Raw genomic sequence first — 11,948 nt, 5'->3', positions numbered from 1 at the left:
AAGAAAACTACAGCTGGTTCAGAATGCTGCGGCCAGGGTCTTAACCAAAACAAAGAAAATGGATCACATTACCCCACTGCTTAAGACACTGCACTGGCTACCTGTATCTTTTAGAATTGATTTTAAAGTTCTTTTACTTGTTTATAAAGCTTTAAATGACCTTGCTCCTCCTTACATTAGAGATGTTGTTTCATTTTATGTTCCAGCCAGATCACTAAGGTCCTCCACCACTTTTCTTTTAAATGTTCCTTATGTGTCCCATAAAAGTACCGGTGAGAGTGCCTTCTGTTTTTATGCCCCTAAACGGTGGAACTCACTGCCTCTGGATATTAGAATGGCAAGCTCTCTCTGTATTTTTAAAAGGAAATTAAAGACCTATCTTTTTAATCTGGCTTTTAATTTGGAGTAATGTTATAGCCTTAGCCTTATTTTATTGTATTTTTATTTTATTTTATTGACTCTTATTTATTGATTTATTATTATTATTATTATTATTTTACATTTTATTGTTTTATTGTTGTAATTTTGCTATGTGAAGCACTTTGGGCTGCATGTTTGTATGAAAGGTGCTATATAAATAAAGTTGAGTTGAGTTGAGTTGAGTTAACAACAACAATAGCAAATTTCAATGTCTTCATTAAACATCTATGATGATAGAAATAGAGGAAAATGTGAATTCCTGTAATAGGGCCACTTTAAACCCCTGATTAAAACAGCCAATGGGCTATTAGACGCCTAGGCTATGGAGCTCATTCAGGCAGTCAGTCATCTTTTAAATCATTTCTTAAAACTTATAAGGCTTTTTTTTTTTATAACCTTTTAGTTAGATTTTTTGTCATTTTCATCCCTTTTCATCCCCATTTATTTATTCCATTTGTTTTACCTTACCTAATTACATTTTTCTTCTAATTTATTGCTGTTTTACCTCATTGATCTTTCTGTATTGATCTGCCCTTTGTCAGTCCTTTATCTCTCTTGACTGCGAAGCACTTTGTAACTGTTTCGTAAAGTGCTGCATCTTATTACCATACCTCAGTTTTGCTGGGACTTCACTTTGGGAACAACAGAGCTAGCCTGCGCATTTTCTCAGGAAATCGACTTTTTTAGTCTAATCGGAATCAGCAGCAGAAAGCAAGAAATTGGCCTACGCTTCCCACAATTCCAAGCGGTGTAATCTGTGAATCAGTGCGGTCGCTTCGCAGCAGAGGAGAAGCAGAAGCGCCTGCTCCTAAATGAGAGAGAGAGAGGGAGAGATGTCTCTGTCCGCCGCCGACAACACAGACACGACCAGCCGGAGGAGAAGGCCGGCTGCCGACACTCAAGGTGAGGAGAAGCCGACATGTCGTGCTAAAAAGACGGAACTTTTTTTTATGTCACGAGCCGACCATGTTGTTTCAGCGCTATAAATAAATACTCCATCTTGCAGCGTGCGGTATTCTGTAACGACTAGGCTGTTACTCGAGAACAAGCAGCATGTAACAACTTGCTCAATTTACTGTTGTCAACAGAGTTAACCCGTTACATGTCAAACAGTCACGTCGTATTGATTACGACATGGTCCTCTATGGTGCGTGTGTGTGTGTGTGTGTGTGTGTGTGTATGTGACAGAGTGAGATTAAGAGAGTTGTGAGTGTGTGTGTGAGACAGACAGACAGCATGTCATGTCAGACAGGAGCAACAATGACAATGTAATTTTAAAAAAATGCATGACCAACACCATTTGAGAATTCAGAATTTCTGTATTTAGATAAATTAGTTGATTGATAATTGATTGTCATTGATTTATTAATTTGAGGGGTAGGGTTAGGTTCGTATATATTGTATATTTACTCTTCGTTGTTACTGTCATGTGGTCAAGTTTGGTTCCTGTAATTTAATTTGTACTCGTTGACTTTGCTTTGACCGTAAGTACTTTCATGCCATCAATTTCATGACAGTAAAGCACCATTACCCATTGCATGAACTGAGAGAGAGAGAGAGAGAGAGAGAGAGAGAGAGAGAGAGAGATGTGCACATTCACAACTTTTCTGTTAAGGGACATTCCTACTAAAAATGTATTCATAGTAATAAACATACAAAAGAGGATAAGAGATATGTTCCATACTCTTGCCTACTGGGGAAACCAGTAACTGCACAGTTTCCTTGGTGAGTGTGAGAAAGTTAGAAATTAAAAGTGAGGAAAGTGAGAAATTAAAATAACCTATAGTATTTGACCTTTTTTCCTGTGCTGTTGTAAGAGTTTGTGCTGTGTATCAGCTCCATAAGGAATCTTTAGTTTTTGCAGTAAGCTTTGCCCATTATTAGATCCAATACTCAACCCAATATTATATATGCGTATATCGCTCCTGACACTGTATCCACACTTCACACTAGACAGTCTGTTTATAGGTCTTCCTCTGTGCTGATGGACGGCTCTAGATTTAGTCTTTCCTCTATTACAAGACAAAACAAAGTTATGATTAGTGAATTAAGCTAATGCTGCCACAATTTCTATCTGTGCACAATTACTAACATCCAGTGGTATCTTTTATATTTGTGCACATTTGCAAATAGAAAGGCAGAAAGAGGAAACAAAACAGACCTCTATTTAAGGTGTGTATAGGTCGAATTATTTGAAAAGGGAAGTTAGTTTGTGCTTGCTTGTCTTACGATGCTAGTGGTATTTTCTGTCACACATGGACGTGTTTCATTCAGAGACATTCCCTAGGAAGGAATGATCTAGGGTGTCCTACCCTTTACTAAATTGCAGTCATGCCTCTGGTTTATCTGATGAACAAATCCAGCTTTTGTCTTCCTGTTTTTGGCGGTAATCAGTAATTAGAGACAGCGACTCAGATTCTAGCCAGCACAGTAAGCAAAGCACTGCCGAACATGTGACCAACAACACAGGTTGATGCATGGATCAGTCACAGCTCCTGCTTTGTTCTTCTCCTCAAGACAAAGACGTGTTTGATGCATGATATAACCATGTGAAAACTGGAGGTTTTTGTATTTACTGGATGTCTTGTTTTCTAGAAATGTAATGAACTGTGTGTAGAATGGCGTGTGGCTGAAAATAAAACATGGAAGAATGAATGAATGCTCAACTGCCCCAGTGACAATTCATCTTAAAGAGAAACAATACACTATTTCATTGAGCAACTCCCTAAAAAAAAATCACGTGTTTTGCCACTAAATGATTTTGATGCATCATTCGTTTGTTGATAACACACAAACATTCTTGTACATTGATTGACTGCTATACCAAAATATGACTCACAAGCATGCACTATCATAAAATTCATCATTAAGCTGTGCTAGAGTAACCACAGAACCCACATTTTCAGTACTACACAATAGTTACTACACAATGCCCTCCTGGTACTTTTCATTTTAAGAACTGTGTGGATTGTAGTGTCTGTAATAACTCAAGAGTCTGCAACATGCCAAGCCACATTTCTGCTAGTTACTCTCAGTTTGTGACCATGGAATAAATCTTTTTATATTTTTTTTCTTGTTTGCTGTACTGCCACTACAGATCCTCCATGGCAGCAGGATCCGCCGGCAGCTCTGATCTGTGACCGACTGTATGGAGGTCAACAACAACAACAACAACAACAGCCGAATTCAGCAGACACCCGCACTCCTTCACCACACCACTCTTTACTCCCTGTACTATGCACAGCTAAATGCACATCAACACACCCATGTGAGTACAGGGCCTCATTCCCTTTTAGATTCCTTGCAGGATATTGGCATCTTTTCTGATCGTTCCCTTTCGATTTTAGGTCAAAGCCATCATGCCTGTGAGGAAAGTTGGGAGGAAATCAGCAAGACCACCATCAGAGCGGAGAACGAAGTGGAAGCCAACAAACTAGTCAACAACTACAGGGTAGGAATTTGAAGGAGAGGGTTTCCCACCTCAGACGAAGAGTGGTTTGAATTATATAAAAGACAGAAAAGCTGACACTACAGTTCAGTCCCTCGGTTGTTTCAATTCTTGTGTGTGTGTGTGTGTGTGTGTGTCAGTTTGGTTTCAGAAAATGGAAGAGCCATGTGACGGAGCGTCCGTTTGAAGTCCGGTCAGACGTTGTGAAGGAGCTCTACTCTGAACTGAACGTCATTAAACCACACACAGGTCCAGGTGTGGGTCAGTGTGTTTGTGTAGCGTGTGAGGTTTGTGTAAAGTGACGTAGAGTTGAAGATAACTTTATGGGATCTTTGAATACTCCCATATGCTCCATCACTAATCGTGTCTCTCGCTTGTCTTCCTGGCGTCAGGCCGTCTCATCACATGTGGAAATATAGCGTATGTGTTTCTCTTCGGCTGGTGGGTCTCTCTGGTGTATCTCCTGGTCAGCATACTGATGTTCATCACTGTGATTGGGGCACCGTATGGTATGACAGCTTCTGGCTTCGTCAGTCATCACAGTGTTGGATTACAATTAACACGATGAACTATTAAATCTCTATCAAGTATTGCCCTCATCCTTCTTCTCCTCCCTCTCTCTCTCTCTTCAGGTAAACTCTGCTGCCAGTTGTCATGGTACTTTCTGTGGCCTTTCGGCACGTCGATCCAGGAGGTACGGTACTGTTTGGATCTGGGTTCAGTTAATGTTTGCGCCATTCTTCCCCTTGTCTCTTTTCCTATTTCTGCTAACTGAAACTAGGTGGATGCACAGTAACTGCTCCGATTTCCTCATAGTCTCTCAGCGTCTTGTGGCTATGAAAGCAGAAGTCTCGCTTTGTCTGAACACCACAAGTCTGACACAGAATCTCCCCCCAGCATGCAGCTGGTTACTGTAAAACATTATCGAAGGTGCAATTGATGTTTTGAACAGATTTGAACAAATTTCCATCCAAATTCTTCAGCTCAATGAAATCTCAAGTTATCCAAGTCAGCCGCTTTCTTTTTAGAACCTGTAAGATTGCTTTTAGTGGTTTCCCCTATTCACACTATTGGCTACTATCCATAAAATTTCCATGTAGAATGCATTCGTAGATGACATGGTGGTCCGTGATAGGGCAGGCGAGGCCGTATGTTGTTGTGTTTAAGTGACTCAGCGATAACTTCACCAGGTGCTGAGATTTCTGGCTTTCAAAACTTTCTGGCTCGGTTTTGTAACAAAAAGCCCCCTGTCATCCCAACGGCTCGCATTTTCAACTGCTCAACGATAGGATGGATATCTTGTGCTCAAACCAAAAAAGCAAATGCCATGGCAGTATTATAGTATTTTGCATTGTGATATATCACCTGTTTACTAGATGTTTCTGTTGTGTAAATTTCTGTTTGTGTAGATCACAGGCTGTCACAAGCTGTGCCAGAGATTTGTCGATGTTGCTCCAATTCCTTGGTGACTGATAGAGTTCAGTAAAACTAATAGGTTACTTAATGCCCCTTGTTTGCTTGTGTTTGTTTCTCCAGATAGGAAACACGGTGAGGAGGTGCTGTGAGAGATTCCCCAACTGTGACTGCACCATAGACAGTGTGGAAGATGCCTCTCCGATTCTGCTGCCTTCGCCCACAGAGGTGCCGCTACCGGAGATGCCAGATGTTTCTCCACGCACGCCGTACTGGGTAAGTGTCACCAAGACCATGCCAAGACAGCACTTATGATATATAGAAATATAGAGAATAGCTGAGCCGCTCTATATACAGCTCTGGGAAAAATTAAGACCACCCCATATTTTTTGAATATCTGTATTTTTGTATGGCAGACTGTGGCTCCCAAACCTCACTTCGAGGCATCCAGCCGTCCCATGTGTTTGTTAAATTCCACCAGCACCAGCACACCTGATTCAGCTTAATGAGCTATCGATTAGTTATTGATTGAGCATGCCCAGACGCACCAAAGCTGTGATAAAGAATCGGGGTTGCTCCACCAAATATTGATTGTTGAACTCTTCTTAAGCGAAGACATTGTTATTTTTATGATTTATTTGTGGGTATAAACTTGTTTAGTTTGCATTATTGTGTATTTTTGTTTTGACCAGTTGTCACTTTCTGCAATAAAATGTTATGAATGAGAATATTTTTGTTTGAAATGAAATAATAGAATGTGGTCAATAGTAGATTCAAATTAGGTAAAGAATGCTTTTTGTTGAATGTTTTTTATGACCTTCCAAAGTTGATTTATACTACATGGAAATAATTTCTTAAGTATTTTCCTGCTTGTTGTGTAGCATCGTGTCACCACCTATGTGTGGCTGCTGCTGGGATATCCCCCTCTGGCCGTGGTCCACTCCCTCGCCTGCTTCCTCTCCTGGATCCTGGTCTTCACCATCCCTGTGGCCAAGATGAACGCACGGACCCTGGGCACCATCCTGCTCCTCGCCCCCGAGGATGTCTCCGTCTCCTCCTTCTCATGGAGGAAGGTGAGAGACAGAGGTGTAGCACTGATCAGTCAAACTACATAAACCTGGAGAAACATGAGACCTGCCGACGTTGGTTTGATTCTAACTCTCTGCTCTGTTAAGGTATATTCACTTACTTTATATCTGATTTCTATTTTTCCCTTAGCATCACGGTGGTGAGACAAGAGCGCTTCTGTGCTGTTACCACGCTACAAACTGGTACTACTACAAGTATACAGTCGATGGGATCAATGTGTTCGCTGTCAGTATCCTTTACCGTAAGATGGACAGGAATTCAATGTGTGTGTGTGTGTGTGTGTCACATAAAGACCCGTTATCATCTTCGACTCCCATCTCAGACCTCCTCCCTCTAGTAATAGTTGCCATAGTGATTGGGTACATCGACAAAGGAAACCAGTACGCCAGCTCTGATGTCAAGTTCGCCATAGCAGTCGGTTCCATCATTCCTTTGTCCTATTACATTGGTATGGGCATTGCCAGGTGAGCGCTCTTTCTCATTATTCTAAAAACACACAAAACTGTTGATTGACTGTTGAGTGCAAATCCACCAGAGTCACCCAAGACTGCTCCAGTGTTTTGGGGATGGGACGCATCATACGAGATGGGGCACAAGAATAGGGACGAGTCGGAGTGCAAGAGTAGTTGTAAAATGGCAATAAAAAGCATTGTGTTCAACTACATAGCTAGTTTCTATAGCGAACAGGAACCATCATTGAAACAAACAATGAGCAAATTAAATTTAATTGAATAGATTTAGATTTTATGTGCCTCTGGTTTAAGGGAAGATTGAGGGAACTTATTCAAGTGTAAAAATTGTAGCTGAACTCAGTGTCCCCTAAAGTTCCCCTAAATGTGCTTACTGATTACCTTTATTTCCCCTAAAGGTGCTTTTTAAAGGTTAGGTATCTGTATCCTAACTGAATGTCATGCACATATTCTTTGTTTGCTGCCTCAAATGCATCAAGAATATGCATAAGACATTAATCAAGGATACAGATATATTGTTTTTTCTTACCTTGAAAAAGTCCAGAACAGTTGTGAAATATAAAGGTGAATTTAGGGGAAATATAAGAAAAAAATTTCTATTTGTTGCCCTATCATGGCATTCCTACCTTTCATGTCACTTTCTGCTGTAGTTTACAGTGAAAGAGTAATGTCTTTAAAAAATGCTCCTGACCTGATCATTTTGGTCATTTTGGCCTTGATACACACACACACACACACACACACACACACACTTACAGATTATCACCTCTGTTGCCCCCACTGTCTGCAGTATCTCAGCCCAGAGTAACTTTGCTGTGGGTGCGGTGGTGAATGCCACCTTCGGCTCCATCACAGAGTTGACCTTCTACATCACAGCCCTGCTCAGGGGCCACCAGGCAGCCAACCCCTGTCTGCAGGAGATCGTTAAGGCGGCGCTGACCGGCACGCTGCTTGGATGCATCCTCTTCATCCCTGTGAGTCATCCTGCATATTGGGTTAATCATAAAAACAAGTTCCTGACTTGGAAAAAAAAAAGATTAGATTTGCCCACATTAAATTTGTGGAAATACAAACTTTTCATTTTGCAAGTCAGTACCCTTCCACATAACACAGTATCAGTTCAACCTGAACAATCAATCAGGAGGTCAGTCAATCGGTGAGCAGAATGCCACATGATGACAAAAACTGTGTACAAATACATACAACACTTATGCAACATGTATAAGTAAGGATGCTCCTTTTGTCTCTCTCAGGGGATCTGCATGATCATCGGAGGGCTGAGACACAGTGAGCAAAGGTTCAACAGCCGCTCTACAGGAGTGAGCTCCGCTTTGCTCTTCATCTCCGTAGGAGGCAAGTACCTGCAAGCCAATATGTTTTCCCCCGAGCTTTAAGTGTGTCAAGTGACAGAAAAGGGTGGCAACAGTAACTAAATGCAACATATGGTAAATCCTGAGTTGTTATACAGAACCTTTTTAAAAGAGGGAAAGTAAGTGATTTTTTCTCCAATAGCAATGGTTTATTTTTGATCAAATTTGACAATCTGACCAGAAAATTGCTTTGTTTTGTTGGGTTCTGTATATCTGTCTATTAAACCAGAAAGGCCAAGCCAACGTCAATCGACTGCTGTGTTTTATTTTAGAATTGGAATATCTCAGCATTCAAAATGTCCCTGTTCTGTACATATCAGTGTTGGAATATTTTCAAAATCACCCAAGGAAATTGTCTTTATGATTCTATTTACCCCTGTCAATTTACAGCTTGTTGGCCTTCTCGTACACCCTCAAAATCCATCGGCCTTTGTAGTGTTCTCTAATAACACAAAACGTGAGCTGCAGTGTAAAGCGTTACCCAAGTGTTTTCAACCAAATTATTCCCCGACTGTCAATGGCAGGTGTGTTTGCCCCCACGCTGTTCTCCAAGGCCTATGGCAGCCTGGTGTGTGATGCCTGCACCAACTCCACCGGAGCAAACGGCACCAGCAACAGCAGCGGGCCGTTTGTCTGCCACCACTGCCACTACGATCTGGTCAGTGTCCCCACCCAGGAGCAGCTCACACACTTTTGAAATAAGGCATTTCCTTACATGCACATTATACACACATATAAACACAATGTATGTATAATATGTATACCATGTTGTCTATAATGTAATATATATGCTATTCTGTTTTGTTTTGTTTTTTCAACAGAATAACAGTACATTGTTCCACAGCCATGTTCAGTAAGTGATTCATTTATTTTCTGAAAGTTGTATGATGTAAAGGAATGAAGTTTCTAACATAATACAGCCAGCTAATATACCTGCTTGTGTTTTTCTCCCCTCTCACTAATCGTCTGTGTTTTCACCTTTAGACCGCTAGTGTACACAGTGTCTGTCCTCCTGCCTGTCGCCTATATCATCGGCCTGATATTCACACTGAAGACACACTCCCACATTTACGACATCCAAGTTGGAGAGGGACAGGGTACGAGTCTACCTCTCTATCTCTCTCTCTCTCTCTCTCTCTCTCAATAGCTTCTACAAAATGGTGCTCACCTTACTGTCAGATTATGATCTTCTCTTGCTGACATATCACACCATCACGTCTTTGTGGTTGTCTCTCTTGCCCTGATGAAGATATTATGGTCAAAACACATTTTATAATCTTCAAGCTTTTAGTCTCTTCCCTCCTTGCTGGATTTAGAGCTTTAGACATTCTGCATACAGCTCAAGAGTTTAGTTTTTCTCACTGGAGCAGAGGCGGAGACTTGACTTGATGCATGAAGAGAATACTTGGCACTTGACTTTGACTTGTACTTTGATGACTTGAAAAGGTTTCTTAAGTCTTGACAAACGATCTTGTGTTTGTGTAAATTACTTAGATTGAGTGTGATGAGATTTGTTCCAGATGACTGAATTTAAATTCTGTTTCTGAATTTGTATGGAATGATTTAATTTATTGAAGTTGAAACTGATTATAGAAATCAAACTCATGATGCTCTTACCAAGTTTTTATCCTATTAAAACCACATTGCATTGAAAAGTCCTAGATATTTAGTTTTCTTTAAGATATTAAATTGATACTGGACTCTTGATTTGTTCTGACTTGACTTGGTCTACATCGGTTCTACATTGAGACTTTGGACTTGATTTGAGACTTATGCCTCAAGACTTGAGACTGACTTGGGACTCCAGCAAAGTCGACTTCCAATCTTAGAGCTAGTCTCTCAGTTTTCTATAGATTTGATTCCTGTTCCCAATGAACACCTAACCCTAAACCTAAGGACTCCACAGCAGCACCAAGTGTTACTTCTGTGTGTCTCTCCAGTGACGGGTCATCAGGGCGCAGTGGTCCACTGGTCACGCTGGAGGTCTCTGGTCATCCTCATCATGGCCACTGTGCTCATGTCCGCCTGTGCCGACCTCGCCACCGAACACATCCAGCCCATACTGAGCCAGCCCAGTATCTCTCAGGTCAGGACAAGCGTTTCATCACATTCAGACACATTCATAATTTCCCCGCGCCCGCCGGTGGTCCACTTAACATTTCTCTTTCTGTCTCCAGTATTTCATAGGGGTAACAGTTATCGCCATGGTCCCCGAGATCCCAGAGATTGTTAATGGGATCCAGTTTGCCCTCCAGAACAACATCAGTCTTAGGTAGGTCAAGCCTGGTTAGAGACTGACACTGTATGAAAATAGTTTCTGTATCTAAATGATCTTCTTTCATTTTCCAGCCTGGAGGTGGGAAGCTGTATTGCTGTGCAGGTTTGCATGCTACAGATTCCTGTACTTGTCTTATTTAACGCTTTCTATGTAAGAAACCCTCCTCCTCTATTTGATCATTGATATGTTGACAAAAATACCTGCTGGTTGCTGTTTATATTTTCCTGAAATCAAATAACTATTCCTGCTTTGTGCAGGATGTGGGCTTTGTGCTCTTATTCAGTGACTTGCACCTATGGGCCAGTATCTTCAGCGTGATTCTCGTCAACTACATCTTCATGGATGGCAAGTCTGACTATTTTCAGGGTAAGTTTTGATACAGTGTAATATAAGAAGTGGCTGGTCCATTAAGACCTTTACTGGATGAGAATAAACTTTATTGCCGTGTGCATTTACATGTACCAAGACTTTGCCCTGGTTGTCAGCAGCCGGCAACAGATGAGGTGGTAAGATAGACAGAGAATCAATGCTTATTGCGTGTACATTCACCATGTGCAAAGACAACGATGTAAGTAATAATTATGGAATTCTTCTTCAAATCATGTGAGTTGAATCTTCCAGAAACTAACTCACACGTGATCTCATGTTGTGCTGCCCCCTTGTGAAAAAAAGCTGTGAGAAAATTAAAGAGCGAACTCCATCCGTATCAAACTCAAATCGATCCTATGTTGAAGTTTATTTTACTGTTAAGACTGGTGCGGTCTTGTTTCTCTCAGGTACGGCTCTAGTGATCGTCTACCTGATCCTGCTGGCTCTGTACTTCTTCGCTCCGTCTCCAGCGGGCTGCTGATTGTGGGACCGTGACTTTTTAGCCCAAGATGCACTGTTTTCTTTTAAAGTCATGAAGACTTTGGATGTGCAAATTCTGTACTGCTCTCTGTTGATATGTTTTGTTTTGTTTTTTGAGGTCATGGGAATCCTCAGATGGACTTCTTGTTAACAGCATTTGCTTTCTTGTGCTAACTGAATTATATACACAACCATGACATTGAACCTTTTAATATCTCAGGTAGGTACTGTATGTTTTCTGATTGCACAGATGTATTTGTTACTCTTGCTACTGTAAAATGTATGTATGTATGCTAGAATACCTAACTATTTGATTGGATTATTTTTTACAATGCTAACGGATAATATGACCTAATGACTATGACCCAGGGTGTCTCCATTAAGGGTATTTTGTTCATTCAATAGGTTTTATATACTTTTTAATGTGAAGATTTGACAGTACTATCATGTAACTATGCTATCAAAAAGGGTACTGACTTGATGAAATAAGTGACATTATTTTGAAGCAAAAACAGATGAGTAGCACCCTGCACATGAAACGTTAGCATGGCTGGCTGTGCTTGGCAAGTGCAATAACAATATCTGTCAATACAACATTTTGAAAAACCTGC

General features: G+C 40.9%; 1 protein-coding gene across 1 annotated transcript; it reads left to right on the top strand.

Moving 5' to 3' along the window:
- Nucleotides 1-1,214: 1,214 nt before the first annotated feature.
- LOC139925662 (uncharacterized) lies at nt 1,215-11,943 on the top strand. Its single transcript, XM_071917168.2, has 20 exons — nt 1,215-1,323; nt 3,518-3,688; nt 3,768-3,871; nt 4,009-4,123; nt 4,261-4,377; nt 4,501-4,562; nt 5,405-5,557; nt 6,163-6,354; nt 6,500-6,599; nt 6,693-6,834; nt 7,631-7,814; nt 8,094-8,193; nt 8,735-8,868; nt 9,032-9,063; nt 9,195-9,307; nt 10,151-10,296; nt 10,388-10,482; nt 10,560-10,638; nt 10,746-10,854; nt 11,265-11,943. Exons 1-20 carry the CDS (start codon nt 1,233-1,235, stop codon nt 11,336-11,338), a joined length of 2,313 nt encoding a protein of 770 aa, XP_071773269.2. The 5' UTR covers nt 1,215-1,232; the 3' UTR covers nt 11,339-11,943.
- Nucleotides 11,944-11,948: the final 5 nt, after the last annotated feature.

This window comes from Centroberyx gerrardi, chromosome 4 (assembly GCF_048128805.1).
Source record: "Centroberyx gerrardi isolate f3 chromosome 4, fCenGer3.hap1.cur.20231027, whole genome shotgun sequence".
NCBI lineage: Eukaryota > Metazoa > Chordata > Actinopteri > Beryciformes > Berycidae > Centroberyx > Centroberyx gerrardi.
Note: the sequence above shows the minus strand (reverse complement) of the source record. Positions and strands in the feature narration are given on the sequence as shown.

What these genes read in the sequence shown, in the direction of transcription:
- LOC139925662 (XM_071917168.2), top strand. Translation starts at nt 1,233, where the DNA reads ATGAGAGAGAGAGAGGGAGAGATGTCTCTGTCCGCCGCCGACAACACA. An exon ending in TCGGCACGTCGATCCAGGAG is followed by an intron (nt 4,563 to 5,404) that starts GTACGGTACTGT and finishes TTGTTTCTCCAG; the next exon opens with ATAGGAAACACGGTGAGGAG. An exon ending in ACCACTGCCACTACGATCTG is followed by an intron (nt 8,869 to 9,031) that starts GTCAGTGTCCCC and finishes TTTTTTCAACAG; the next exon opens with AATAACAGTACATTGTTCCA.